The following is a 26,046-nucleotide window of genomic DNA, read 5'->3' as shown; positions in this document are numbered from 1 at the left end:
GCTCGCTGCCCACGCTGCACCTGCACGCGCATGTGAAGCTATCTAGTCTGTCGCGTCCCAATTGCTCCCAGGCCAAGGTTCAGACACACCGCACCGCCGCGGCTCCGATTTGGCCACTCTCCCCGCCAAAGCCCATTCGACAGCTCAACACCGCCAGTTGACGTTCCGCCCACAAATACTGCCAGCGCAGCTTAGGACCGATAACATAGCGCACCACCCCCCAGGCCCTGCACCCAACTCGCCGTCCCCAGATCATGGCCGCAGTGGCATCGCAGCCGCCGCATGGTCAGCAGCAGCAGTACTACCAGCAGCAACCGCCCGCCGCAGCCTCGCCCGGCACCGCTCGCCGCCCGACGTCGCGACGGCCCAGTAATGGCGCGTCGCCCAACACGCCTACCTCCCAGAACTCTCCCCCGATGAACACCGCGCCCACCACCAACGGCAACGGCAGCGGGCCCATGGCGCCCCCCAGGACCTCGTCGCACCGCTCGCCCAACACTGCATCTGCATCCTCGTCGTCACAGCCCTCGCGGACACGCGAAGAGTCACGCCGGCGGGAAAAGGACAGCCCTCGCCAGACCACCACCTCGACCCGAGCCCAGCCCGGCCATAGTCGCTCTGCCACTGCCATTGGCCAGCCGCCCGTAGGAACCAGCTTGCCCCGTGAAGAGAGCGCCGTCATAAAGCGCATCGTCGTCTCCGACACCCAGGACGACATCGCCCGCGCACAAGCACGCCAAGGAGACGGCCCGTCCGTCACGGCTGGCGCAGATCTGACTCCCATCACCGGACTCAGTCTGGTCGGCAGCGAAGGCGTCGATGATGGCGGCCGCGGCGGAAGCGGCAGCGGAAGCGGAGGCGCAGTAGGAGGAAAGAGCAGACAGGACCACTCCAAGTCGGAGAACGCGAAGCGATCCAAGTTTGGCAACTACATCCTCGGCCAGACGCTTGGCGAGGGAGAGTTCGGCAAAGTCAAGATGGGCTGGAAACGAGACAGTTCGGTTGAGGTTGCCATCAAGCTCATACGGCGAGAGACCCTGGGGAGCAATTCGAACCGCCTCCAGAAGATCTACCGCGAGATCCACATCCTTCGCGGCTTGGACCACCCCAACATCGTGCGTCTGCACGAGATGGTCGAGACTGAGCGCCATATCGGTATCATTCTAGAATATGCTTCCGGCGGAGAATTGTTCGACTACATCCTCAACCATCGCTACCTGAAGGACGGCCCAGCGCGCAAGCTCTTCTCCCAGCTCATATCTGGTGTTGGCTACCTCCACCGCAAGGGTATTGTCCACCGAGACTTGAAGCTCGAGAACCTGCTGCTCGACCGCAACAAGAACATCATCATCACCGATTTCGGATTCGCAAACACGTTCGACCCCAACGACGAGCTCAGCGAAGAGATTGAGTATAGACTCGGAGACAAAGACTACATAAGATCTCTGGGACTAGAAGGAACCGACGCAGCCCGCAGAGGTGATCTCATGCAGACCAGCTGCGGAAGTCCCTGTTACGCGGCGCCTGAGTTGGTTGTCAGCGATTCGCTCTACACCGGTCGCAAGGTCGATGTCTGGAGTTGTGGTGTCATTCTGGTGAGTTTCGAGTTTCCCCAATCTTGCATCTCGACGCACTTGCTAACTGAATATAGTATGCCATGCTGGCTGGTTACCTGCCTTTCGATGACGACCCAGCGAACCCCGAGGGTGATAATATCAACTTGCTCTACAAGTACATTGTGTCCACACCGCTCACCTTTCCTGAATACGTCACACCACACGCAAGGGACTTGCTGAAGCGCATCCTTGTACCAGACCCACGCAAAAGGGCGGACTTGTTCGAAGTTGCGCGTCACAGCTGGTTGGCTGACTACGCGCACGTTGTTGGCTTCATCACCTCAAGCAACACGAACGCGGCAGAGGCCCAACAGGCGTCCGTCTACTCGAGTAAGCTTCCAGATCCACCTTTCAACAAATGCACAGGCATTAACATGATAGCAGAAGACACGTTCGAGCCGCAGCCCACACTCGCTAGAAGCGCTTCTGTCCGTGAACCCTCGAAGCCGCACGCCGCGCCCGCAACCGCACACGGCGGTCTCCAGACGAAGCGCGAAGCGATCAACCAGGCACCTTCCGAGAAGCCAAAGACCACCCGCGACACCAAGCGACGAACCGTGCAAGTCGAATATGTCGCGCCATCATCGCAGACCGCCCGCGGCGAGGCATCCCCTCCAGTCGAGACAACTCCAAAAGCACGCGGCAAAGAGGCCGAAGTACCACCCACCGATGGATACCAGTCAACTTCGAGCGCCAAACCTCGTTCTTCTGGCACAACCTACAACTCGACCAGAAGGCAGGAGCCTCAGCGGTCCGTCTCTGATTACACAGCTTTCGGGAATGCGCCCCCATCCGCTACACGCCCATCCACTGGTGGAGCTCTAGGCACATCGAGACTACCGTCGCGAGGAAACTCCTACGGACAGCCATCTGTCGCGACCGTCGCCCAGACAAACGCAGAGGGACGCTTCTCCCAGCCAAAGGGCAAACAATACTCCATATCGGCACCTTATGCTCAGCAGCAAGAGCCGTCTGAGGCAGCTGAGCCTCCCAACATCGGTCAGTCGAGCTCGCAGCGAGTGCAGTCTGTACAGGGTCCGCCACATGGCGGAGCTGGTGGCGGGCACAGGAGATCGAACACTGTTTCTTCGACTCTCGGCCGCATGACATCCATGTTCTCTGGTCGTCAGCCTTCTTATACGCAGGATCCCAAGGAGTCATTTACATCCACAGGTTCCTACGGCTACCCTGAAGAGAAGAAACAGAAGAGCTATCCTCCCACTTCCATGGCCGGACCCATGTCCAACGAGGCGGTTTCTTCGACATCTGGCCCAAGAGCAAGCATGGAGTCAAGCCGACGGACTTCTTTCGGCTTCTCTAGGAAGAACACAGGCAACTCGGGCGACAATCCGAAATCCAGCCGCCGCTTCTCACTCCTTCCGTCTTCTCTCTCGAAGACTTTCTCTTCTCAGCGGGATAGTCTACCAGCGCAATCCTCCCACGAGCGACGCGGCTCCAGTTCTCGTCCTCGGGCTAGCTCGCGCCCCGGTGGGCCTTTCGGTCGCGTTACGGACTCGAGGTCTCCTAGTCAGAGCACCCAAGGAAGCAACATGCCCGGTCTCTACGACGGTCAACACGACAGCAACTCCAGAATACGGCAGCCCAACACGAGCGCCCCTGGACCTTCCTCGGCACCAGCGAACCAAACCCAGTTCAGCGGCTACAACCACTCGGCACCCGAGTTTGACGAAAAATTTCCCAATCCACAAGGAGCACACCCATCTGCCCAAGGAAATCGCCCGTACCGCCACCCCACGGACGACTCAGAAGCCGACATGTCGCAGTCACAGCAATTCAGTCAGCGCACTCCATCCAACCCCTACCCTGCAGGCATGGGTGGTGACGACTCCAACCAGCAGCAGAGGAAGACAGCCGTGCTACAGAAGAACCGACGTTTCGTGGATGCGTACGACGAGCAAGGCAGCGGCAACAAGGGAAGTTCGGGTAGCTCTAAGAAGGTTATGGACTTCTTTAGGCGCATGGGCAAGCAGCGAACTAGCAGCCGTTAACGCGCCAGACGAGAAGTCGATGATTCCTGAGACCGTCCCTCCAGGAAGATGGGCCACAGCAGGACGTGTGGCCAGACAGGTGCTTGGAACGATCTGGTTGTTTGACATTGGTGTGGGTGTTTTGGGAGCATACTGGCGCATTGTCTACGTTTCTTTCCTCTCTCTCTCTCTTTTCCCTTCCTCTTGGAACTTGTTCGCTCTGCTTGTTCTAGCTTGTGCTCGCTGGATACCACATATTCACGCACATGCGACTCTGTTTACGCTTTTTTTATACTCTTCCAACCATCATCAGCGTGCGGCATGCTGAGGTAATTATTGCATTAGCAGGCGTTTTCTTTTTTTTCCTTTTCCTTTTTTCACTTGATGGCAACGCAAGATTGTGGGTTACGTTGCCAGGTAATCTTTACTCTCTCAGCTCGCTCTTCTTGGAGAGGGAGATGAGGCTGCTTGTTTAGTGTAGTCGTAGTTGTAGTATACAGGGTTTGGGTGAGGCGGTGGAAAGTGGAATTGATATGTTGGAATGTTCGAAATTGTTGATTTGATGCGTGAGACTGGATGCTTGATATGTTTTGTGGAGATCGAGGAACGCCTGTGCTTCTTACCCAGCTTGATACGGCATACGACGTGGGAGGAACTGAGAATGCTTTGTACATCGTGATGCGTACGAAGGGAGTACTATCTCAAGGGAACGAATGTGAAATAACACGTAGAATAGCAAGAGGCCAGTCACACAAACTCGATCAAGCATAGAGCATTGTAACGCTAATGAACGATCAAGTACTTCCGCTAATCCATCTGCACCCCATTTATATAGCCTTATCACATAGCCCAGGGTATCATCCGGTCTAGTTGCAGCCCCATGAACAAACAAAGACCCTGGCAAATGTTGCAATCCCAACCGCCTTGCACCCTCCCACGAGAAATTCTCTATGAAGGCGGCAACTGCCCACCCTCCTTCGTCTTTCCCACAGGCGGGTTCGGCTTCGTACCCCCGGCGGAGTTTAAGCTACTCAAATAGCAATTCCAGCCCAGCGAAATCACATTAACAACCAAGACGCGCATCTCCTGAGGCACGTATTTGAAGTTGGTAAACTGGACCCAAGGCCAAACCATCAAGTTCTTCTGGTAGCCCGGCAGATAAGCGTCCTTGAGGCGCTGGACGGGCGAGTTGCCCTCCATGTATGCCATGGTGGAGAGGAAGAGGGCCATGTTGCAGGGCGCGAAGAGGAACTGGTCGCAGGCTACGCGCGCGAGGATGGTGCCATTTGTGGATTGCAGGTTTACGCGCTTGACGAGGAAGTCGAACCATTTTGTTGCGGCGGGGCCGAAGATGCCTGGGCGTGCTTGTTAGTATGGCGGATGGAAAGGGGTATGGAGGAGGGGGAGACGTACAGCCTCCGTAGGCGGCCATGCGTCCTGTACGCGCGAGGTCGTGCTTATCGAGGCCGCGGCGCTCGACTCCTTGCTGGGCCATTGTGTCGCCCGTTGCGAAGAGTACCTGCAGCATGCCATGTCAGTTTCCGTGTTTCGGCATGCCAGCTGCTCAATCCCTCTCTCGTTCTTATATATCGACTTGTCGGATGTGCTTATCGGCCTGCTCGCTGGCTGGCTACCAAGTCGCATTGCGTCGCGCAAAGAGGAATTGAAGACTCGCAGTTCGAGATAAAAGACGTGCATACCGCGGTAGTGATACTCTGCGTCAAGTAAGGCGACGTCCTAAGCTTTGCCTGGTACCTGTCATCCGAATTAGCATTATCCCCTTTCCCATCAGACGGTTCTCCACCGCTTTTCCCAAGTGACGTACCAGCGAAACGCCATTTTGAAGGTGATGGGAGAAGTCAATCGCCTCAGCAGCTAAAGATGTAGCACGTATAAATACGACTGAGAGCGAGCGACACGACCGCGAAAAAAAGGGTGCGAGAGTGGAGAAGGTGTGTGTGGAAAAAGTAAGTCGAGTAAGTCTAGCAACGTAAGTTTGGTGAGCTTGCGGGACCCGATGATGTCGTGCAGGGTCCCGCGCCCGCACATGGCGGTCGGGGAGCTTCGTTAGCTTTTGAACCCCTTGATCTCCACTGTCAGGCTATCGGGCCTCGACCGTGAACAAGTATTTATTCACGTACACAATTCTGGATGCAAGAATCAAAACAAGACAGGGTTTACTGGCATGATGGGCAAGACAGAGTCAGTTCATAACGCAATTCAATTCCGAGCTCGTCTGTTCATGGTGGGGTATAATATGAGCAGACACCTAGTTACAAAAAGGACCGACAGTTGTTGTACAAAAGGTCGTAAAGGAAGAAATAAGGAAACAATGCGGGTTGGTATAACTCCTCGTACGTGATGCGACATTGCAATCCGTCCCATCTTCAACCTGATATCTCCGCATATAGCCCAAAGGAATCCCTAGATGAAAGAACGCCAGTCCCGCTGATCTCATCCGGGTATGATGAAGCTATGCTCGCAGAAAGCAGGTATCCAAGAAGTCATGTCGTAAATTTTGTGTAATGGGGTATGTAAAAGAGCGCCTAGTCGATTTCCATCCGTTGTGATGGCGCAGGTCCGCTCAATGATGGCATCTCTGTGTTGTATGTCTTGTCGTTCTGGACGATCTTGTCGTTGACATGGGGCTTCAAGCCCTTGTTGAAGTTGTGTGTGCACAAGCACGCGGTGACAATGGTAATGATGAGTAGGAGGATGGTGAGAATGGCAAAGGCAGTCAGCGACTTGCGGGCTGGCTTGTAGTCCTCCTGGCGGCTGGCATCGGCGACCCACATCCGGATGAGCTTGAACAGGAAGTAGCCGAGAGCAATGAAGTAGACGACGATGATACCAATCATTCCAGCGACAGACTCGCGACGGACCCACCAGGCGGCGAGGAACAAAAGGAAGAAGGTGATGACGAGGGCGGCTGCGGTAAGGATGAGTTCGACTGTCTTGGTGTTCTTGACGACGACCAGAAACTGCACGGTGAAGGCCAGGAAGAAGAAGAAGTCGAACTTGAGGAGAGCGATGTAAATCTATGTCGTAGTCAGTAAGGCGCGCATGTATGGTATTGGACAAGCAGTACCTGGTAAGTCAGATAGCGCCTCTTCAGTCTTGTGTCGGCACTGATGCGCTTGTAGATGGTCCAGGCAAACTCATCGTACAGCTTCCATGCTTCGAAGGCGAAAATGAGAGTCGCGACAGCCATCAGCACGGGCAGCGCGATGAGCATAGGCTTGACGTCGTCCCAGAAGTCTTGAGGGATGAAGCGGCGCGTGTTGAGGTCGTCGGCGGCGTCCTTGATCTGATCGAATTGGATAGCGGCATAGATGAGAATGCCGATGTTGTAGAGAACGAGACCGATGACCTGAATGGTGTTCTTCATGCGCAGGGCATCCCAGGTGAGAAATAGTTGGTAGACGTAGCCGAACATGAAGACGGCGAGGAAAGTGGGAATCGTGCGGGTCTCGTTGGCGCCTGCACCAGAGGCCGCGAAATGGATCTCATTCTGGAACTTGCTAAAGACATATCTGATGGGGTGTTAGCAGGCGCATGGTGGTGCGGGTGGCGCAGAGGCAGACGTACGACTCTAGGGCGAGGGCAATGCCGACCTGGCAGATGGCCGTGAGCATAAAAGCCCAGGTCCACCGCGTATTCGGAACGTACATCCTCGGTGGGCGGCGCACGACGGGTGGGAGGGTGGTGGGGAAGCCTTCGCGGTGGTGATACCCCCCAGGCTGGGTATCGAAAGAGGGCTGCGGTGGGTATGTTGGTTGATACGTCGTGTTGGGGTAGGGCGCGTAGCCGCGGTCGAGGGGTTGGCCTCCTAGGAGGGAATGGCGGGCCTCGTGGTGAGTAATTTTGGCTATGGTGGCAGCCGCGATGGGCGGCTGGAGCGTGGGGATATAGAGGCGGGTGGTGAGGCGGGCGTGGTGGTGCGGCGCAGACAAACTGCGACCTGTGTCGTGGTGCGGTTTGTAGGGCTGCCGGGGTACTTGAGACAGAGGACGGGCGCTGGGCGGACTGCTGAAACCAAGGGAGTCGCTGTCGTCGGGGGAGCAGGTGAGCGCGCGTCGCTGAAACTAGTATCTTGGCTATGCGGAGAGGCCGAAGAAGCAACAGGCGATGACGAGCGACGGGTCGGAGATGGGGATACTTGGTGATAAGGAGCGATATCGACGGACAACAAGACGAGCGAGCGGCGGTGGGAGGTGTTGTTTGTTAAGATTTGGGAGTGGGCGGAGATGGGACGGCTGCTGCTAGGTGGACGCAGGTGCTGAGATGTGCGCAAAGTAGCGCCTGGGAGAGCCCCGGCCGGTGTGGAGAAAGGCTGAAGGGGGTCTCGCCGTAAGACCCGCTCGCTGCTCCGTGTTTACTCTGCGTCAACGGTAGCCTGGGTGAGGCTTTGTGGATATCAAAATACGAAGCACGAGAATGCGCACGTCGGGCGGTCTGACTTCTACAAGTACGGACGGACTGTTATGCTGCGGCGCGGCCCAAGCCTTTGGCTGCTCAGCTGCTTGTCGCTTTTGGCATCCTCGCACGCGCACAAAGCTTGGCCCCAGCTGCTGCTGAACCATCGCCCACCTGCACCGCCCGGCGATGCCCGCTGCTCATTGGCCCGCCTGCGCTATCTTTAGATTGCATCTGTGGCGCAGGCCTCGAGCACTACGGTAGCAGTCCAGCGCAGTGGAGCTCAATCTGCCGTCATTTTGCGCGACACCGACAGCTTTCCCGTCACTTGCTTGGGCCAATCACACAGCCATATCTGACATCATTAAGGACGCGTAGTGCACAGGGTCGCCGTTTCGACTGACGCAGTATCGGCCCGCCAAAAGCAGCCCCATCGCGAGTCGCGCCTCTACCACCACCACGACACCCACGCGCCGCAGCCATGACGTCTGGTGAGTTTGGGATTCTAGGGTCCTGGCAACGCGGCACCTACTGATGCTCCTCCAGCAGAGTTAATCCTCCAGAAAGCTGCCGAGGACGGCTCCCTCGATTCGTACGTCCCCACCCTAGAGCCCACGTCCGGCGCATGCAGCATCTAACGCGCCCGTGTGTAGAGCAGAATGGCCAAAGACACTGCAGTACATCTTGGATCGCCTTGATGAGGTAATCCCGAGCTACCCATATCCACACCCATCAACCCTGACCCTCGCAGATCATCACCGACTTCCCCAAGCCACCCGCAGACGCACTCCCCAGGCCGACCACGTCCGCGACCACCGACTTGCCCTCGCGACCCAACACGTCCAATGCCATATCCAGCCAAGACTCGCATGCCACCGACAAAGAGAACGCACCGCCGGCCACGCCTCCGCGACCGCCTGTGCCCGCCTTCTCCGCCTCGACCGAGTCGCAAAGCGTACCAACAGACGTCACCACCTTCTACTCCTCAATACGCTCCACCCTCTCCAAGAACTTCGCGAACCATCCCCCGCATACCGTCCAACGTCTAGCTGAACTCATACTCGAGCCCAAGAAACGCTACCGATACCTGCCACCCTACCTCCGCGCACTCGACCGTGTCGTCTCCGTCTCCTCGCCCCTCACCATCTTCCCTCTGCCACAAGCCGTGCTGCCGACTTCCAGCGGACTGCTCAATGGCACCACATCTACCACTACGCAAACAGCGCAGCTAGGTTCAGACGAGGCACTAGGCGGAGCCCTACTCACTCCCATCCCTTGGCTTCAGAACCGCGGCCAGAACGAGCTTATTTCAGAAAGCACCGAAATGGTCGACGGTCCCAATGGTGCTGGACGCATAGAAACAGTGACGGTGGGAATGCTGAGTGGTCAGCGCGCAGAATCTCCCACCTCGAATGTAGCCCAAATTGCTTCGTCACATCCCGAGGGTGAAACGCTGCCGTCTACAGGGCCCGTCACTCAAGGCGAACTTCTGCGCCAAGAACAAGAGGCCGGCATTGTTTTGAACAACCCCCACAGCATGACCACTAGCCCGACAAGGACTACATTCGGCGAGATGGAAGGCGGAGGTACCATCGTAGACACCGTCGAGGGCGAGGAAGAAGCGCCACATGCCCGAGGTCCAGAGGTCATTGGCATGGAAGATACCGGTCCGCAAAAGCAGGGAAAGCTCAACATTGAAGGAGCTATTGGCAGACCGAGCCTTGATCACAAGAGCCCAGAGCCAAAATTACCAGCTAGCACAGACGCCAAGGACCAAGAGATGAAAGATGGAGGATCTGAGAAACCCAGTGACGCAAAATCGGGAGATGAAAAGTCCAAAGAAGATGCGCCAGCGAAAGAGGAGACGAAAGATGCAAAGGACGTGGAAATGAAGTCGGATGATTAGGCGTCAGACACTTCCCGTGGAGAGGAAGAGACGACTTCGAACACAGTTGTTGACGAAATTTTGAATCTACTGAAGTCCTATATGCCATCCTGACGTTCCGCCTCCTGGGTCTTGTCAGCCGGGCAGATTGGACGTTCTACGGCGTTCAAGCAGGTTTGAATAGGAAGGGAGTGAGAGCTATGCAACGGATGATATCTCGACAGAGTGCACAGGAGTCAAGTTCAGAAGTATGGGGCAAGTGACCGGAGTGCAGTAGAAAGACTTGAATAAGACACTGGCACGAACGCTCTAGCAGTCTGGATGGATACAGATAGTTGCTATCATCGTGCTCTAATTACTAGCATCATTCAGCCATTGGTTACGAAGCACTTGATAGCATCGTCAAATTCCGGCGCAGCCATCACTCAAGACCCACTGCCGTCTCAACGTTTTCTTGTTTTCACCTGCAGCGATCATGTCCACTTATCCTGACAAACCAAAGCATGTCTCACTGAACACGTGGAGAACAACCATCGAGAAACCATAAACAAACTTCAAGTTTGTTTCGCTATCAAAATCCTGCTAGTCTGATTACATCACCACCATCTAATCAACCTTCTTCCACCAGAGGATACCCCTATACCCATTACCTCGCTCACTTCCAATCTTCAGATACTTAACTTCTTCCCCATTCTCCTCCACCTCAACAATCGTATAATTCCTCTTCCCCTTCTGCCCCTCCCAAGTCGGCACATTCGCCACAGTAAGCGGGCCATGGAAAATCTGGCCCTCCGTCTCCGTCGCAGGTATCTCCTCGTTAACGCTGTACGGGCCCGCGTACCCAATGCTGTGCTTGCCGACGAGCGCCCAATCGGCATCTGAGTCGTCAGGCTGGTATGGGAAGGTGAGGTTAGGTCGGAATTCAGGTTCAGTGGCTGTGATGGTGGCGGACATGAAGCCGGATTCTGTGTAGATGAGCAGGCCGACGGGGGCTTTGCCGTACGGGAGGTCGGGGATGGGTTCGCCGTTGCGGGAGCTGGATGTGTTTACTAGGGAGTAGGTTCCTGATAGGGCTTTCAGGATGGGGTTGGTGTCTGTGTTGTCCCTGGCTTTGGGAGGGTCGGTGGGTTCTTCCTCTTCAGTTCGGGGCTTGATTTTGGCTGGTTCCGCCTTGTCGCAGGGACTGGGAGGATCGGTGGGCTCAGGATCCGCTGCTCTAGGCATACCGCGGAGTTGAATAGTCTCCGGCGGGTCAGTGTGCTGGCGTGGGGCATTCTGTCTCTTCCCTGGAGCTTGAGGCGCGGGTGTAGGGGGAACCTCGCGTTTAGTTGGTTTGAGGATTGATTCTTGTCTTCGGACAGCTGCTTCTGCGACTGGAGTTGCACGTGCGAATCGGGGTGGTACGAAAGATTCCTGGCGCTGAACCAGTTCGGGCGCGGGTGTGGGAGCCTCGCGTTTGCCTCCAGGAGCGTACCATACAGCACTGTCCTGTCTTCGGACAGCTGCGAATGGGGGTGGTGGTACGAAAGACTCCTGGCGCTGAACCAGTTCGGGTGAGGGCGTGGGAACCTCGCGTTTGTAATGATCACTCCATTGCGGGGCCGCAGATGCCAGAGAGGCGAAGAGAATTACAGGAGCAATGGAGACTCGCATCCTGCAGTATAAGATCGGCGATGGTGCTGGTAACAGTTGAGCACTTTACAAGTGGTATCAGACTGGAAACATTTCGTTGCGCATGAAGCAGACAGGGTGCTTTATACCCAGCGACGCAGTGACATGATCGACATTTGAACCACTTCGTTACACACGATCTGGACGACGTGCTTGTCCTTCAGGCGTCACAATTACGCCGAATCGATATCTCTTGTCCGTGCAGGCCAAGCGTAGCGTGAGCGAATGTCAATTTCCGGGATGTGGCCGTCGGCGTTTTGCGGGGGATCCTCGCCCAAGTCGATCCGAGAATCGATCCTTTTGATCCCCAATCTAGAGCGCATAGCTGAGCAGCCCATCTTTAAAAGATGCTAGGTCTTTCGCAAACAGTGTCGAGAATCTTGTGTGAGTTTTGAGATTGAGATGTTGAGTTGACGGTCGGGAATAAGTCACTCTGCCAAGGTATGTACCACAGGTCACATGTCGGGGCTGAGCACGTAAGCATCCATCGTGTAAACCTTGGAAACGACCGTTAGTGCGAAACACCAAGACACTCTATAGGGAACGACTTACAACATGTCAGCACGATGTACGGTTACAGCCTGACAGCGGCATCAAGCCAGGAGACTCGCGTGTCTAGCATCGTTTTGCGGCGCCGAAGTTTCACCACCGCCACGATCAAAACCCGGGAAAGTGAACACCCCAAGATTCGCGATGCAATTCACCAGTCGGCCCCCAAGGCTTGGTGACCACCGCGACGGCTGTGGTGTTGATCTTTGCGCATCGGCGGCAGGAGCGTCCCTCATCTCTGTATCCCCGCCAAGGTCTTCTCCGTCCATCTTTGCAGCCTCGATCTGCAGCTGCTCCATATTCGCGACATGGACGTCGAAGTTCTTGCGATATCCACTGGTATCGATGATTTCGCTCCCCTCCGGAACTGCCCATTGTCCCTTCACGTACCGTCGTCTATGCCTGCACATCGAGCTCCTAGCAACGTCTCTCGGAGGCCCGTTGCGGCTCAGCGGGATGACGTAGTGAGGGCGAATAGGGTTCGAGCCGTTCGCGACTGGTGTAGCGGGAATAAGCTCTCGTGTGACCTCGAGTGGAGTTGTGCGAAGAACGCCCATCCTAGGCCTTTTTGGAGAAGGCTCGAGGAACTCTTCTGAGAGTGAGCATGATGCCTTACGGAGCACATCCACGTCGGCATCTGTACGAACGTAAACATTTTCGTTCCATGAAACGCTTGCGCCTTCTCGTCGGCGCTTTCGCCTAGGCAGTTGCTCTGCGACATCGGTCCTTTGAACCTTGGGGATATCAGATTCGTTGAGAAGCTTATGCTGGATTTTCTTGAGCGATTTCCATCCTAGATCTTGTTCATGACCATCTCGGTCAGGGAAGTCTGGATCACTTGCGATTGTCCAGCGCCGACCACGGCGTTGACTGAAGAACTCGCAGTCCTCCTCGACACGACCGATGAAGCCGTTGTGTTCAGTGTCTCTGTACCAGTGCAGTGCAGCTGTAGCACTGTACTGCTTCCTGAGTCGGACATGTTGCACGTGAACGTCCTTGTTCTCAGGAGGCTGTTTCGCTTCCCAGGCCAGCTCCATCTCGGAAAGATCTTCTATCTCGTTGATCAAGTTGACTAGGTTTCTTTTGCAATGTCTGTAAGACACATCTGTTCCATTCACATTCTTCCCCTTCTTACCACCCAGACTGGCGACATGGTAAGTCGACTTAGCATAGTGACCCTCGAGGTTCTCTTTCCATTGAGACAAGCCATCATGGGCGTTGATGAACTCTTGGATGTGCTGGAGTGTCTTCATTGAGGCATCCACTATACACATCAGGCACATGGCTTTGGCGTAATTCTCGCTATAGACGGGATGGATTGTGTGTCCACATGCGTTTAGAGGCGGATATTGAGGTGGTTCCGATCGACGGTTTTGCGCGAAAGTTGGTTCATGGTTCGTCGGGCGGCCATTCGGTGGCGCCTTTTCATGGCTGTGCTTAGAATGCGTTTCTGGTGTTGAAGAGGGACTGGAGTCAATCGCTTTCTTTCCCGAAGAACGACCGTCCAACGATGTTCGCTTTTTCTTTTTCGCTGGTGAAGGTTGGTTTCCCCCGTTACCTCCGTACTCGTCTGAATTGGCGCGTTCTTTGCGCTTGCCTATGGACGTATTGGCGTCATGTGTTCTTGGAGATGGCTTTTTCGCAGTGGCCGCCGACTTCGCAGGCCGCGCTGGAAATGGGGATTCGGGAACGCTAAATGAGCCCATTTTGTTGGATGTTATGCTCGTAAGCTTCGTGTACGCAGATGTTGCGATGGTGGGGATGTATTGGAGGAACGAGTTCGAATGCACAGAGGACGTGAGTTGTGGCGCGTTGAAAAGCACTGCAATACCGTTGAGCGCCATTGTAGAGAAAGGACGCTCGGACTGAAATTGTGTGACGTCAAACGCTGTTAACCTTGCGCTGTTGTAGTTGTTGTAGGGGAGTGAAATCGGTGAGTCTTCGGCTTTCACTTCCACTTCTCAAACATCCACCGACGACACTATGGAAAGCACGACTACATGTCTTAGCGCTATTGTACGAGGTAACGCGCGAAAATTGATTTGGCACGAAAATACCACATGTGGATTGTAAGCCTTGGTTTCAACGCATCTCAACCATGGTTCTCAGCAAAATCCGAATGGCCTGTAAGTATGTGGGTACGCCGACTGTTTTTTAGATTTATTTTGATATTAATCTGGGACAATCCTACGTTAAGGGCGGCCAAAGTGGAATATGTATGAGACACTTCGTGAGACATGCATAATGCATTCGATGCAAGTGTCTGTAGGTGTCTACGCACCGGGAAGGTTTCCAGTGTAGGTAGCAAGCGGTACAACGACTGAATGCTTCACGCCGACCCTGAGGCTGATTTGGAAGTACGCGAATGATCTTCGGGTCTGGCAGCTTAAAAAAACATCCATATTGATACGGGAACCATCAAGTGTCGAACACAAGTCTTTGATCCATTTTCACTATGCTTTCTTCTACAATCAAACTCGACCTTACGCGTCAACGCATTCCCAGCTCTCGATAACATCAGGGTTACCGCCCTTGTACTGGTTGACCTTGGGGAACTTGCAATGGGCGCGCTCAAACTCAACGCCTAGAGCGACGGTGTCGTTGACGAACTTCGTTCCGATAAGTGTCTCGGGTGCGTTGCCGTTTTCTACCCAGTCAACCAAAGCCATGAGTACGTTGTGGCTGGTCTCGTATCCGTTGACCTCGCCCACACCCTGGCCAATGGCGTGCGCACCCTCTCCTCCACCGCAGTGACCAGTTCCACTGACAAGGAAGTAGCGGTAAAACTCGTCAAGCTCTTCAGAGGACAGACCCATAGTAGAAGTGACGTGTTCGTAGTAGCGAGCAGAGTTATCGGATGAGATGACAAAGTCCGCGCCGCCATGCCAGTGTAGCACCTTGGCGCCGCGGTCCTTCATTCCGCTCAAATCACCCTTGAAGGACTCGATCCCAAAGAGGTTCAGTTTTGCGGCGTAGTCGTAGTCCTCGGAGCTGAGAGTTGCTGGATCCCAGCTAGGGTCGTTGTAGATAGCGTAGCGGAACCAATCTGTGGTGTAGGGGAAGGGCTGTCCGTTGATGATAGCGCCAGCCGCAATCACCTCAGCACCAGGCTGCAGACGGGGATAGACTAAGTCTCCTGCATCGTTGAGAAGTGGCGAGTAAACTCCCTTGACTGTCTCTAGCTGCTCAGGCGTAAGGCAGGTAGTGGTGTTGCTGCCCTCAGCGCAAGCTAGGCCCGAAGGGTCATACTGGCAAAGCAAGGGAGCCTCAAGGATGCCATCCTCGAGGTTGTCAAGCTTGTCGCATTGCTTCAAGACATCAGCGTGAATCTGCACCCACTTCGACTGCGGAACGAAAGCGGACGACGAGTTTGCTGGGCCAGTGAGGGTGTAGAAATGTCCACTCCATGAGGTAAGGTTGTTGAACGCGAAGGCTGGTGCGCCCGCAACAATGCCGTCGAAATCGTCTGGGAAATCTTGGGCAGACTTCATGCCCTGTCTGCCTCCGGTGGAGCATCCAAGGTAATAGGACTTGTCGTGCGGTTTGCCGTAGAAGTCTTCGGTGATCTGCTTTCCGACCACGACACCAGTATGTAAACTAATATTGGTCAGCCAGTCTCTAGCATGCCAACACAAGGATACCTACGCTCGGTATGCAAAGTCTTCCACAACATCTGAGTTATTATAAAACGGCAAGCCACTCGTGCCATCATGACCGTTATTGGTCCCAACAGCAGCGAAACCTAGACCAACCGCATAGGCCAAGTCGTCGTAACTGATGCAACCATTCAGACCGCCATTGCCCCCAGAGAGAAATCGTCCCGTCCAGTTGGCTGGGAGGAACGCCTCCATCCTGAAGCCAGAACGCTCAGAAGTCGACACATTGAGCGCGACACGGCACATGTCCGCTGTGATAGCTGGCGGTGCTGCGGCACATGTTTCGTCGTATACGGGTACAGTCAGGTTCGTACCAGCGGCGACAAACTCGGCCGTTGTAACAACACCACCATCGATGTGAAGTTTAGATGCAAGTTCCGCACACTTCGAGCTGAAAGCGGCCGGTGCCGTGCCGTTTGTGGGGTAAGATGCTGACTGTGGGGCGGCGAATACGACGGAAGGCGCATTCAGCAGCGCACATTGGAGTGACTTGTCGAACCTCATCTTGACAGTAAGCCAGATAGATTGAGTAAGAACCTTAATCCAAGATTTTGGGAATGCATCTTCTCTTTATTCTACCGAAAACTGGGTCTTCGTCACGGTACATTACTAGCGTTCGCCTCCGTGCCTGGGGCAGGATAAACGAATAACAGAAGCTGGGGCATATTTGGGGTGCTCCGTTATGCAGCCCTGCAGGGACGTGCCGCGATGACGATCTTTGGCGACACCAAACACCGAATTGTACAAGAAGCATGCGAAGAAGCTGGGGTAAAGGTCTACAACTACCGAGGCAACACTGGGAGGCTCACGTGATCGCACTTCAAATTGAATGTTTCGTTCTGTTGCACAACTGCCGACGGGTATTCATGCTGCGTGTACGCGTAGCTGGTGTACTTGGTGATGCCGATGCATCTGCCGATGAGGGCGCGGAGGCGACACTAAGAAGGTGGTTACTTGCTGTAGAACATTTTAGCAAAACATATAAGAGCCGGCCCGATTTGGCCTCTTGTCATGTCCTGTCAGTGCTGTCGTGCGATCGTTGGAGGTTGGGGCCGGCGCTGCGCGTCATGCGGAACATTGAAGCCGATGGGCGGAGTTCTGCCGCCAGGGGAGGAGCGATCTGCGCGTGCGGGTGGGCCCAACGGTGTATTGATTATAAGTCGGGGTATTGATAACAAATCGGCGTTCCATCCAAATTGCGATGGACGTGAAATCGGTAACTGGGATCGCGGAAATTGAGCGACTTTTGGTCGATGAAGCAGGAATAACATTTACTCGCAGGGCATGTACCCCTTAGCAACTAGTCAGGTACCATACTCCGCATCATATAGCACTAGCAGCATCAAAAAGACCTTTGCAGGCCGTTGCAACTCCTCACAGCTCCCTGGGACCACAAATCGCATTCCTACAATCTCGAGGACGTAGCAGAACCCTTCATCATGTCAGCCGCCCTTCGTGCGCAGAAAGCAAGACTGACACTATCCTTCATGCCACCTCATACCTTCCAAACCTTGCCGGCAAACTCCTCAACATCCTGCCAGAGCTCTTTCGGTTTTTCCAGAGCAGCAAAATGTCCACCGCTTTCGTGCTGCTTATAGAATACCAAGTTTGTTTCTTTCTCCAAGATGCTCTTGATGCCTGGGGCCAGTTCTCGTGGGAAGAACGAGAAACCGAGTGGCTTCTTAGGCGCGCCGATGTCCCTAGCACCCGATCCAAAGAGCGCGCGATAGGGATAGATAGAACGAGCAAAGCTTTCGGTGAACCAGTAAAGTGACACATTGGTGAGCGTCTCGTCGAGGGACGGGTCCTCATCGCTCCATTCAAGAAACTTCTCACCGATCCTGAACGACATTAGTGGAAACATCTCTCTACGTAAAACGATGATATTACCATGCAAGGAGTGCGAGCGGGCTCGATGCCAACACATTCCCAATCGTACTGGGTCTCGAGCCATGCTCCTGAGCGTAGGCCGTTCCGCTAGTTGCCCATTCCTTTGCGTAACCGAGGGATTTCTTCTCTACCTCATTCAAAGGAGTGTTCTCGTCCGGCTTAGGAAGACCACTTATCAGGTTCACTGGTACATCAGAATCAGAGTAATCGATATATGGAGTTGGACTTACAATGCAATGCTACACAGGAGTCGTACAATTGGCTCATCATTTGCGCCGTAAAGCTGCCAACGTCTCCTCCCTGGGCGAGGTACTTGTTGAAGCCCAGATTCAGCATCAGCTGGTTCATGACGCGACTGCTGTCTGCCAGAGTCCATTCCTTGTCTACCGACTGCACGGTACTCAGGGTGTACCCGGGCAGTGAGGGCACGACGATGTGGTATGGTAGGTCCTTGGCTGAATACTTCTCCTTGATCAACGTCAACATAGGCAGAAATTCGAGGAAACTTCCTGGCCACCCGTGCATGAAGATGATGGGGATGGCATCTTTCTTCTCAGAGAAAAGAGCGACAAAATGCATATCGACGTCCTCGATTTGCATCTTGTAGTTCGGGAACGAGTTGATGTGTTTTTCCTGCGCGCGCCAGTCGTACTTGTTCAGCCAGTAGTCCTTTGCATCGGACAGCCACTTGCGGGACACGCCAAAGCGGCGGTCTTCCTGTCGCCCTTCCCAAGTTTCAGGTGCCAGCTTGGAGAGCTGGAGGAGTTGACGCCATTCCGAGATGTCTTGGTCAGAGACATCAAGGGTGAAGGGTTTGGCGGAGTCGGGTGGTGAATAAGACATGTTCGTGATGAAAGAGGTGTTCTCAAGTGTAATGGAGATCAGGCATCCGCGGAGAGCATTCGACCCTTTTATACTCGCCAGACTACACACGAATTATAGTGGGTTTCGCTAGGCAGCCTTCACAACGGAGTGGGGTACATGTACTATCCTGGGCTACGGGCGGAATGAACAAGCTCATCATCCGCTGTGGATCTCTCTGGACCAAGGAGATTCCGTGGAGCCCTTGGAGTGGTTCCGGTGCCTCCGAGCATCTAATACTGATCGTACCTTGGGATTCCATGTTGGTGATTACAGTTCGCTAGTTACCTGCGCTTCAGTCTGGACCTCGGTTCGCACGCTAGGCCAGGGAGACAGTAACGAGAGGAGACGAATCCAGTGTCCAAAGTCAACCAGTAACTTGCAAATACAAAGGGTGAGCAGGGTGTGCGAAGGTATCTCTCGGAACGGAAACAACAGCATCCAGAGGTTATATATTAATCCGAGGCTTTCCGGTAAGTGCGACGCGTCTGAAGCGCGTCGGTGCTTACGTTGTTGTCGTCATCGCCGTAGTGGGGCAGCCCGCCCCGCGATTTGGCATCTGCTAGTTCTGGAACTTTTTCTACAATGAACTAGCGACTCACGCATCAAGTGTGAATCACACTTTCTGTCCAAACCTCAATCGCACCAAATTCTACACCATGGCACCAAATCTGGTTGCTGCGATTGATCTGGCTGCTTACACGAAATCTACCCAAGGCCTTGATGTTCAAGCATTGTCCTTTGTCGGCAACGTTTTTGTTCGAGTCACCGACGAGACCATCGATGAGACCCTCTCCCACCTGAAGCAATCGGTAGGCCGCTTCGCCAACTATCTAGGTGTTGCTTCCGTCACCTCAATCGACGATGTCGTATCTCTCCTCGATGCCGGCGCCGCCAAGGTATTCGTTACCCGCCAGCAATTAGATCAGCTCAAGACATTGAAGATCGACCAAGACAGGATAGTGCTGTGCTTGCCGGGAAACACAAAGGAAGAGATTATAGAAGCTATCGCGGGCACATCAGTGGACATCTACGCCCACCAAGTGGAGGATGTTGGCCTCGTCGAAGCATGGCTAAAGGATTACGGAACAGATCGACCCAACGTCTTCGTCTCGTTTGCGAAGCCGAGCATGGAGAGCGTTCTGAAGCTAGCAAAGCTATCCGCGATACCCATCATCTCCGCCGAAAACCTCACGGTCGACCCGTCGAAACAGACCAACGCGTTGAGCGTCGCGAAGCTATTCATGGCCAACGCAACGAGCGACCGATCCGACGGCCTTTTCACAACTCTCGTCACAGATGAGCGGGGAGTCGCCCTCGGGCTCGTATACAGCAGCGAAGAGAGTGTCGCGGAGAGTCTCAAGACTGGACGGGGTGTATACCAGAGCCGGAAGCGAGGGTTGTGGTACAAGGGCGAAAGCAGTGGTGATGTCCAAGAGCTGGTGTCATTAGCGCTGGACTGCGATAGCGACTGCTTGCAGTTTGTGGTGCGACAGAAGGGCAGGGGATTCTGCCACCTTGCAACCCCCACTTGCTTCGGCGAGTACACCGGCCTGTCGAAACTACAAAAGACCCTCCAGAGCCGGAAAGATTCAGCACCGGAAGGCTCATACACCGCGCGACTCTTCAACGACTCACAGCTGTTGAGGGCAAAGATACTAGAGGAGGCCACCGAGCTGTGCGACGCGAACAACAAAGATGAAGTCGCGTTCGAAGCTGCTGATCTTTTCTACTTTGCTCTCACCAAGTGCATAGCGTCTGGCGTGTCATTGGAGGATGTCGAGCGCAACCTCGACGCGAAGAGTATCAAGGTCAAGAGGCGACAGGGTGATGCTAAGCCGGCCTTTGCCGCGCAAGCAGCTGCAGCAACGAACGGCGCGACTAACGGTACAACAAATGCCCCAACGAAGGAAGAGATTAAAGAAGCCGCTTCAGTTCCGAAGAGCAAGGATGACCCCGCCGGCACAAAGGACGGTCGCATCGCGATGCGAAGATATGCAACCGCAAACGAGACACCAGAGACTATCAGCGCCACCCTTCAACGACCATCTCAACGCTCGACCGACAAGATTCTGGGTATATGTCTACCGATCATCGAGGCGGTTAGAACTCGCGGAGACGCTGCGTTGCTGGAATACACACACAAGTTCGAGAAGGCTACGTCGCTTACCTCGCCTGTACTGAGAGCACCGTTCCCTCCGGAGCTCATGCAGTTGAGGCCTGAGACGGCCAAGGCCATTGATGTGTCATTTGAGAACATCAGGAAGTTCCACGCTGCACAGAAGGAGGACAAGCCACTGAGAGTAGAGACTATGCCCGGCATCGTGTGCTCACGATTCGCTCGACCGATTGAGAGAGTCGGCCTGTACGTGCCTGGTGGAACAGCTGTGCTTCCTTCTACAGCGCTCATGCTTGGTGTACCTGCCATGGTCGCCGGTTGCAAGAAGATTGTTCTCGCGACCCCACCGCGTTCTAATGGCCAAGTTACTCCCGAGGTCGTCTACGTTGCCCATAAGGTTGGCGCAGAATCTATCGTTCTCGCTGGTGGTGCGCAAGCCGTCGCGGCAATGGCATACGGTACTGAAAGCGTGACCAAGGTCGACAAGATCCTCGGCCCGGGTAATCAGTTCGTCACCGCAGCGAAGATGCACGTTTCCAACGACACGAATGCCGGTGTGAGCATCGATATGCCTGCGGGACCGAGTGAGGTGCTCGTCATTGCGGATGCGAATGCAAACCCTGCCTTCGTCGCATCGGATCTTCTTAGCCAAGCTGAGCACGGTGTCGACTCTCAGGTCATCTTGATTGCAGTTGGAATGAACGAGTCACAGCTTGTTGCAGTCGAAGACGAGCTTCACAAGCAGGCAAGCGCACTACCACGAGTAGACATTGTTCGTGGGGCTATCGAGCACTCCTTCACACTTGCAGTAGACACAATGGAGGAGGCTATGCAGCTAAGTAACGATTACGCACCCGAACATCTCATCCTGCAAGTCGATGATGCAGAGAAGGTAGCTGAAATGGTGGAGAATGCTGGAAGTGTGTTCATCGGCCAATGGACCCCGGAGAGTGTCGGCGACTACTCTGCTGGTGTAAACCACTCTCTACGTAAGTCATCTCTCATATGTTCTTCTCGAAACCTTCTGCTAACTTGAGATAGCAACATATGGCTACGCTAAGCAGTACTCGGGTGTCAATCTGTCGTCGTACGTCAAGCACATCACCAGCTCCCACCTGACTAGGGAAGGACTCGAGAACGTCGGCCCTGCTGTTATGGAACTCGCGCGCGTTGAGGAACTAGAGGCCCACCGAAGGGCTGTCAGCCTGCGACTTGGAGTAGCGTAATCGTTATGGACAATGAAGCACATGTAACATCATTACATCATCACGTTGTTGTTCGGATAGAGAAAAAGAGTGAAGTGATTCAAATGATCAATTGAAAGATGATGTTCTCATCTCAAAGAAGTAAATATATATACGATAGAATACCATCCCATCTCAACAAAACAAACACTCAACGTCTACCGAAAGGTGGTAAAGTTAGTCGACAACTCTCACTTCCACTCTAGGTATCTAAGCAAGAGCGGTGCAGAGACCGTTGTAGTTCTCCTTAGCCTTGAAGCTGCCGTCGAAGAGAAGAGGAGTGGAAGCAGCACCGATCCAAGAATCAGTGTCGCTGACACCCCAGACGGTAACACCGACACAGTTCTCAACGTCCAAGCAGGCAGTAACGGCAGTCTTGTAGTCAGCAGCAGATCCACCCTTGATGTCGAGCTCAGTCATGGCGCACTCGGGAGCAGAGCCACAGAGGAGCTTGAGAGCAGCAGGGTAGTCAGAGATGGGCCAGCTGCCAGACAAGTGAGACTGGGAACCGATACCGTCAATGGGGACACCAGCAGCGATCCACTTCTTGACGTTGCTAGCCATGGCCTTGGTCTTGGCGTAGCTGGGGCTGTCGAGGTTGTAGTCGTTGATGTAGAGCTTGGCCTCTGGGTCGGCGGCCTTTGCGGTAGCGAAAGCGGTGGCAACGAAGTCCTCACCGAGAACGTTGTAGAAGACAGAAGAGCGGAAAGAACCGTCCTCGTTGAAGATCTCGTTGACTACGTCCCAGGCGTAGACCTTGCCGGCGTAGGTGGTCATGAGCTTCTTGATGTGAGCGACCATGACTTCCTGGAGCTTGGTCTTGTCGGTGATGGAAGAGACCCAGGTAGGGAGCTGGGAGTGCCAGACGGTGGTGTGTCCACGGATGAGCTTGTTGTTCTCGGTGGCGAAGCTGACGAGCGCGTTGGCGCCGTCGAGGGTGAACTTGCCCTGGGTGGCCTCGGTGGCATCCCACTTCATGCTGTTCTCAGGGGTGACCTGACCGAAGTTGTCGACGATGATCTCCTTGTTCTTGCCCTTGCCGAGCGCACCTTGGTCGGTGGCAACACCGAGGTACTTCTTGCCGTGCGACTTGAAGGCAGCGTCGAGGGAGCACTTGGCTCCGTTGGCACCGCTTCCAGCGACGTCGGGGGTGGAGCCGTTGGCACCACCGGCAGAGCCAGTGGCAGCAGGCTGGGCAACAGCAACAGGGGCAGCGATGGGCTCGGTGGCGTTCATCGATGGCACAGGCGCAGCGGAAGGAACAACGGGTGCCGGTGCAACGCCGGTGGCAGCAGGAGGTGCCTGGCCGTTTCCACCACCGCTAACGCACTGGCTGTACCAGTCGTTGCTCTTGACGCAGGACCATCCCTGGGGGCAGGTAGAGTCGCCCTGGAAGCCCTGACCACCGCACTGTCCGTAGGGAGCAGCTGCGAGGACAGCGGAAGTCGAGGACAAGGCGACGACACCGAAGTAGATGGAGGATGTGCTGAAATGCATGATTGCTACTTTTCGATCGGTTCGGGTTCAAAGGTGTTCGGTTGGTAGGTGGAGAAAGGATAGAAGCTCGCTTCTATGTGGGTATTCAAGAAAAGAATGTCAGGAAGCACGCTTCCAGTAGAGTTCAAAGAAGAGAAGATAGAGAGAGTGTGTAGAGAATGGTGATGACCGAGTGAGTGAAGAAACAGTATGGCGGCGGATGCGATTCCATCTTATACAAACCACCAGCCGCGATTATGCGTCTGGAACGATTTCATGGTGGGTCAAATTTGGGCGGTTAGCTCCCATGAGGCGCATTGTTTCATGAAACCGTGAAACGGCATCCTGGAGATCATTGCACGGCAGCGCCCAAAGGAACCTCGGAACCGAGCGAGTTTAGCCGTTCCAGTCCAACATCGACGAACGACAAGTCGATGAACAGTGGGCTGATGCGGCGCACAGCAAAACGATGATATTGCGTGTGGGTAGGTGCCGCTCATGCGATATGAATGGAGAACCGCCATCCAGGCACGAAGCATCATGCGGGCCCGTGCTCTGGGTGCGCCAAGCGCTAAGCCTGTCAGAGGTAGATGTCACCTAAGCCCTTTTCGGTACGAACACCAGGCGAACAGACGATTTCTATGTTAGCCACCGGTTATCAAATGCTTCATGTTCCTTCGTTCAATGGGTCCCGCCACATCATCGCAAGGTCAAGGGACTCAAGCCTTTCAAGCATTTCAAAACATTCTTGTATTGACTAGGTTGTGATCATCCCCTTTGCTCATCTATCTGATCATGCAGGGTGTTATCTGCCCAGTTTTATGACTTGTAGACGTGCATGACGTGTGGGTTGCAGTATGCAAGAAGACCGGTCTTGCCCCATTCTCCACCGATACCAGATTCCTTGTGTCCTCCAAATATCGCCTGAGGTGTTGGCTTCTCCCATGAGTTCACGAACACGGAACCAGCTTCGAGACGGCGCGCTACCTTGCAGGCCTTCTCGACGTCCTTGCCCCAAACACAGGCACCGAGACCGGTGTTTGTGTTGTTAGCGCGTGCGACGACCTCATCAAGATCGGACCACGGCTGGGTGGGCACGATAGGACCGAATGGCTCTTCTTGGATGATACGGGAGTCGTTGGGCGGGTTGTCGATGATCGTTGGCTGGATGAAGTACCCCTTTCCGGTGCTGACGTCGGGCTGGCCAGCGGCGAACTTGTAGCCCTTGGCCTTGCTGTCCTCGAAGAAGCCCTTTACGCGCTCGTACTGCATCTGGTTCTGAACAGGTCCGAGCAGGTTGTCGCCATCGTCTGGGTTACCGATCTTGATCGACTTGGTGAAGTTGACCATCTCCTCAAGGAACTCCTTGTAGATGGACTCGTGGATGTAGATGCGCTTGGTAGCGACGCATACTTGACCGCTGTTCTGGAAAGCACCCATGACGACTTCAGGTGCAGTCTTCTTGATGTCGACATCAGGAAGGATGATGGACGCATCGTTGCCACCCAGCTCGAGTGTGACGCGCTTGAGGGTCTTTGCAGATGTCTCCATGACCTTCTTTCCGGTAGCGATGGAGCCGGTGAAGCTGATCTTGGCGATGTCGGGGTGGAGGCACATCTGAACACCGAGCTCGTTGTTGCCGCCGACTACTTGGAGGACACCTGCAGGGAGGATCTCCTGTGCCAGCTCTACAAACTTCAGAGCTGTGTAAGGTGTGAAGGGTGAAGGCTTGACGATCATGCAGTTTCCGGTCATGAGGGCTGGTGCGATCTTTCCAGTGCTCAGAACAAGAGGGAAGTTCCATGGGCAGATGGCACCGCAAACACCGAGAGGTGAATACTCTGTGTAGATGGTCTTCTCCTCATCCTCAACCTTCTCAGAAGGGACGTCGAGAGTCAAGTGGTGACCGATGAATCCAGCAACGGCACCAACCTCAATGGCAGCAAATTTTCTCTATTCGTATGTTAGCAAGGGTGTCAATGATCCCAACAACGACTATGACGTACCGGTTTGCCAGACTCTTTGCACAGCAGGTTGACAAAGTCATCGGTGTGTTGCTGGTACGACTCGGCGACCTTGTTAAGGAGCTCCTTCCTCTTCTCAATCTGCAGAGGTAGAGGTACGAAGTCAGTATGTCTCACATGCACTTCGTACAGTCAGAACCTACCGGTGTATCTCTCCATGCGGGGAAGGCCTTCTTCGCGGCCGCAACAGCGTCGTTCAGGTCCTGCTCGCTCGCAATGGGTACATCCCAGAGTTGCTGGCCAGTTGCGGGGTTGATACCATGGTGAATGTTGTCTGAGCCGCGCTGCTTGCCGTCGATGATGTTGTAGAAGGTCTCAAAGTCGAGAGTCGAAACTTTTCCTGGAGACATGGTTGAGGCAGTGGTAGTAGTTGTGGTGTAGGAGTTGATTTGGGTATCCGTTTGGCAGAGACAAGTCGAACGGGTCAAGGTCACTTCTTAAACGAGTCGAGTCGCCACTCGACTGTTCCTATCCTCGGCAGTACGCCTGTTGTAGCATCTTGGCTGAGACCCTTCGAAGTGGGGTCACAAACAGCAGGTTACCGCTTGCATCATCCCTTCCCCAATAAAATATTCTTCCCCGCTATTCTTGGGGCTTAGCTCGAGTGGGTGTCTGCCGCCTAGATGAGCCGTCTACCGACAAATGTGCTAG

The 26,046-nt window shown here is 54.5% G+C and overlaps 11 protein-coding genes across 11 annotated transcripts; 3 read left to right on the top strand and 8 right to left on the bottom strand.

Annotated features, from left to right (window-relative positions):
* Window positions 1–254: 254 nt before the first annotated feature.
* On the top strand, window positions 255–3,625 carry J4E90_003925 (uncharacterized protein; the record flags this gene model as incomplete). Its single annotated transcript, XM_051433491.1, has 3 exons — window positions 255–1,595; window positions 1,652–1,946; window positions 1,998–3,625. 3 exons carry the CDS (start codon window positions 255–257, stop codon window positions 3,623–3,625), a joined length of 3,264 nt encoding a protein of 1,087 aa, XP_051292009.1.
* A 927-nt stretch (window positions 3,626–4,552) lies between these two features.
* On the bottom strand, window positions 4,553–5,099 carry J4E90_003924 (uncharacterized protein; the record flags this gene model as incomplete). Its single annotated transcript, XM_051433490.1, has 2 exons — window positions 4,553–4,959; window positions 5,018–5,099. 2 exons carry the CDS (start codon window positions 5,097–5,099, stop codon window positions 4,553–4,555), a joined length of 489 nt encoding a protein of 162 aa, XP_051292008.1.
* Window positions 5,100–6,150: 1,051 nt separating this feature from the next.
* On the bottom strand, window positions 6,151–7,239 carry J4E90_003923 (uncharacterized protein; the record flags this gene model as incomplete). The annotated part of the gene is made up of 3 exons (XM_051433489.1): window positions 6,151–6,642; window positions 6,693–7,137; window positions 7,193–7,239. The coding sequence occupies 3 exons, from the start codon at window positions 7,237–7,239 to the stop codon at window positions 6,151–6,153; spliced, it is 984 nt and encodes a 327-aa protein (XP_051292007.1).
* A 1,262-nt stretch (window positions 7,240–8,501) lies between these two features.
* On the top strand, window positions 8,502–9,926 carry J4E90_003922 (uncharacterized protein; the record flags this gene model as incomplete). The annotated part of the gene is made up of 4 exons (XM_051433488.1): window positions 8,502–8,511; window positions 8,567–8,612; window positions 8,674–8,722; window positions 8,772–9,926. 4 exons carry the CDS (start codon window positions 8,502–8,504, stop codon window positions 9,924–9,926), a joined length of 1,260 nt encoding a protein of 419 aa, XP_051292006.1.
* Window positions 9,927–10,511: 585 nt separating this feature from the next.
* On the bottom strand, window positions 10,512–11,558 carry J4E90_003921 (uncharacterized protein; the record flags this gene model as incomplete). The annotated part of the gene is made up of 1 exon (XM_051433487.1): window positions 10,512–11,558. The coding sequence occupies one exon, from the start codon at window positions 11,556–11,558 to the stop codon at window positions 10,512–10,514; it is 1,047 nt and encodes a 348-aa protein (XP_051292005.1).
* Window positions 11,559–12,169: 611 nt separating this feature from the next.
* Window positions 12,170–13,969, bottom strand: J4E90_003920 (uncharacterized protein; the record flags this gene model as incomplete). The annotated part of the gene is made up of 1 exon (XM_051433486.1): window positions 12,170–13,969. One exon carries the CDS (start codon window positions 13,967–13,969, stop codon window positions 12,170–12,172), a length of 1,800 nt encoding a protein of 599 aa, XP_051292004.1.
* A 639-nt stretch (window positions 13,970–14,608) lies between these two features.
* Window positions 14,609–16,285, bottom strand: J4E90_003919 (uncharacterized protein; the record flags this gene model as incomplete). Its single annotated transcript, XM_051433485.1, has 2 exons — window positions 14,609–15,722; window positions 15,771–16,285. 2 exons carry the CDS (start codon window positions 16,283–16,285, stop codon window positions 14,609–14,611), a joined length of 1,629 nt encoding a protein of 542 aa, XP_051292003.1.
* A 991-nt stretch (window positions 16,286–17,276) lies between these two features.
* On the bottom strand, window positions 17,277–18,514 carry J4E90_003918 (uncharacterized protein; the record flags this gene model as incomplete). The annotated part of the gene is made up of 3 exons (XM_051433484.1): window positions 17,277–17,622; window positions 17,672–17,855; window positions 17,902–18,514. 3 exons carry the CDS (start codon window positions 18,512–18,514, stop codon window positions 17,277–17,279), a joined length of 1,143 nt encoding a protein of 380 aa, XP_051292002.1.
* Window positions 18,515–19,191: 677 nt separating this feature from the next.
* HIS3 (imidazoleglycerol-phosphate dehydratase) lies at window positions 19,192–21,877 on the top strand (the record flags this gene model as incomplete). The annotated part of the gene is made up of 2 exons (XM_051433483.1): window positions 19,192–21,640; window positions 21,693–21,877. 2 exons carry the CDS (start codon window positions 19,192–19,194, stop codon window positions 21,875–21,877), a joined length of 2,634 nt encoding a protein of 877 aa, XP_051292001.1.
* A 228-nt stretch (window positions 21,878–22,105) lies between these two features.
* Window positions 22,106–23,392, bottom strand: XYNF3 (Endo-1,4-beta-xylanase F3; the record flags this gene model as incomplete). Its single annotated transcript, XM_051433482.1, has 1 exon — window positions 22,106–23,392. The coding sequence occupies one exon, from the start codon at window positions 23,390–23,392 to the stop codon at window positions 22,106–22,108; it is 1,287 nt and encodes a 428-aa protein (XP_051292000.1).
* Window positions 23,393–24,190: 798 nt separating this feature from the next.
* Window positions 24,191–25,745, bottom strand: J4E90_003915 (uncharacterized protein; the record flags this gene model as incomplete). Its single annotated transcript, XM_051433481.1, has 3 exons — window positions 24,191–25,324; window positions 25,378–25,476; window positions 25,539–25,745. 3 exons carry the CDS (start codon window positions 25,743–25,745, stop codon window positions 24,191–24,193), a joined length of 1,440 nt encoding a protein of 479 aa, XP_051291999.1.
* Between the last annotated feature and the right edge of the window lie 301 nt (window positions 25,746–26,046).

The sequence above is a fragment of the Alternaria incomplexa genome (genome assembly GCF_024043165.1).
Source record: "Alternaria incomplexa strain BMP 0042 chromosome Unknown scaffold_5, whole genome shotgun sequence".
Taxonomy (NCBI): domain Eukaryota; kingdom Fungi; phylum Ascomycota; class Dothideomycetes; order Pleosporales; family Pleosporaceae; genus Alternaria; species Alternaria incomplexa.
Note: the sequence above shows the minus strand (reverse complement) of the source record. Positions and strands in the feature narration are given on the sequence as shown.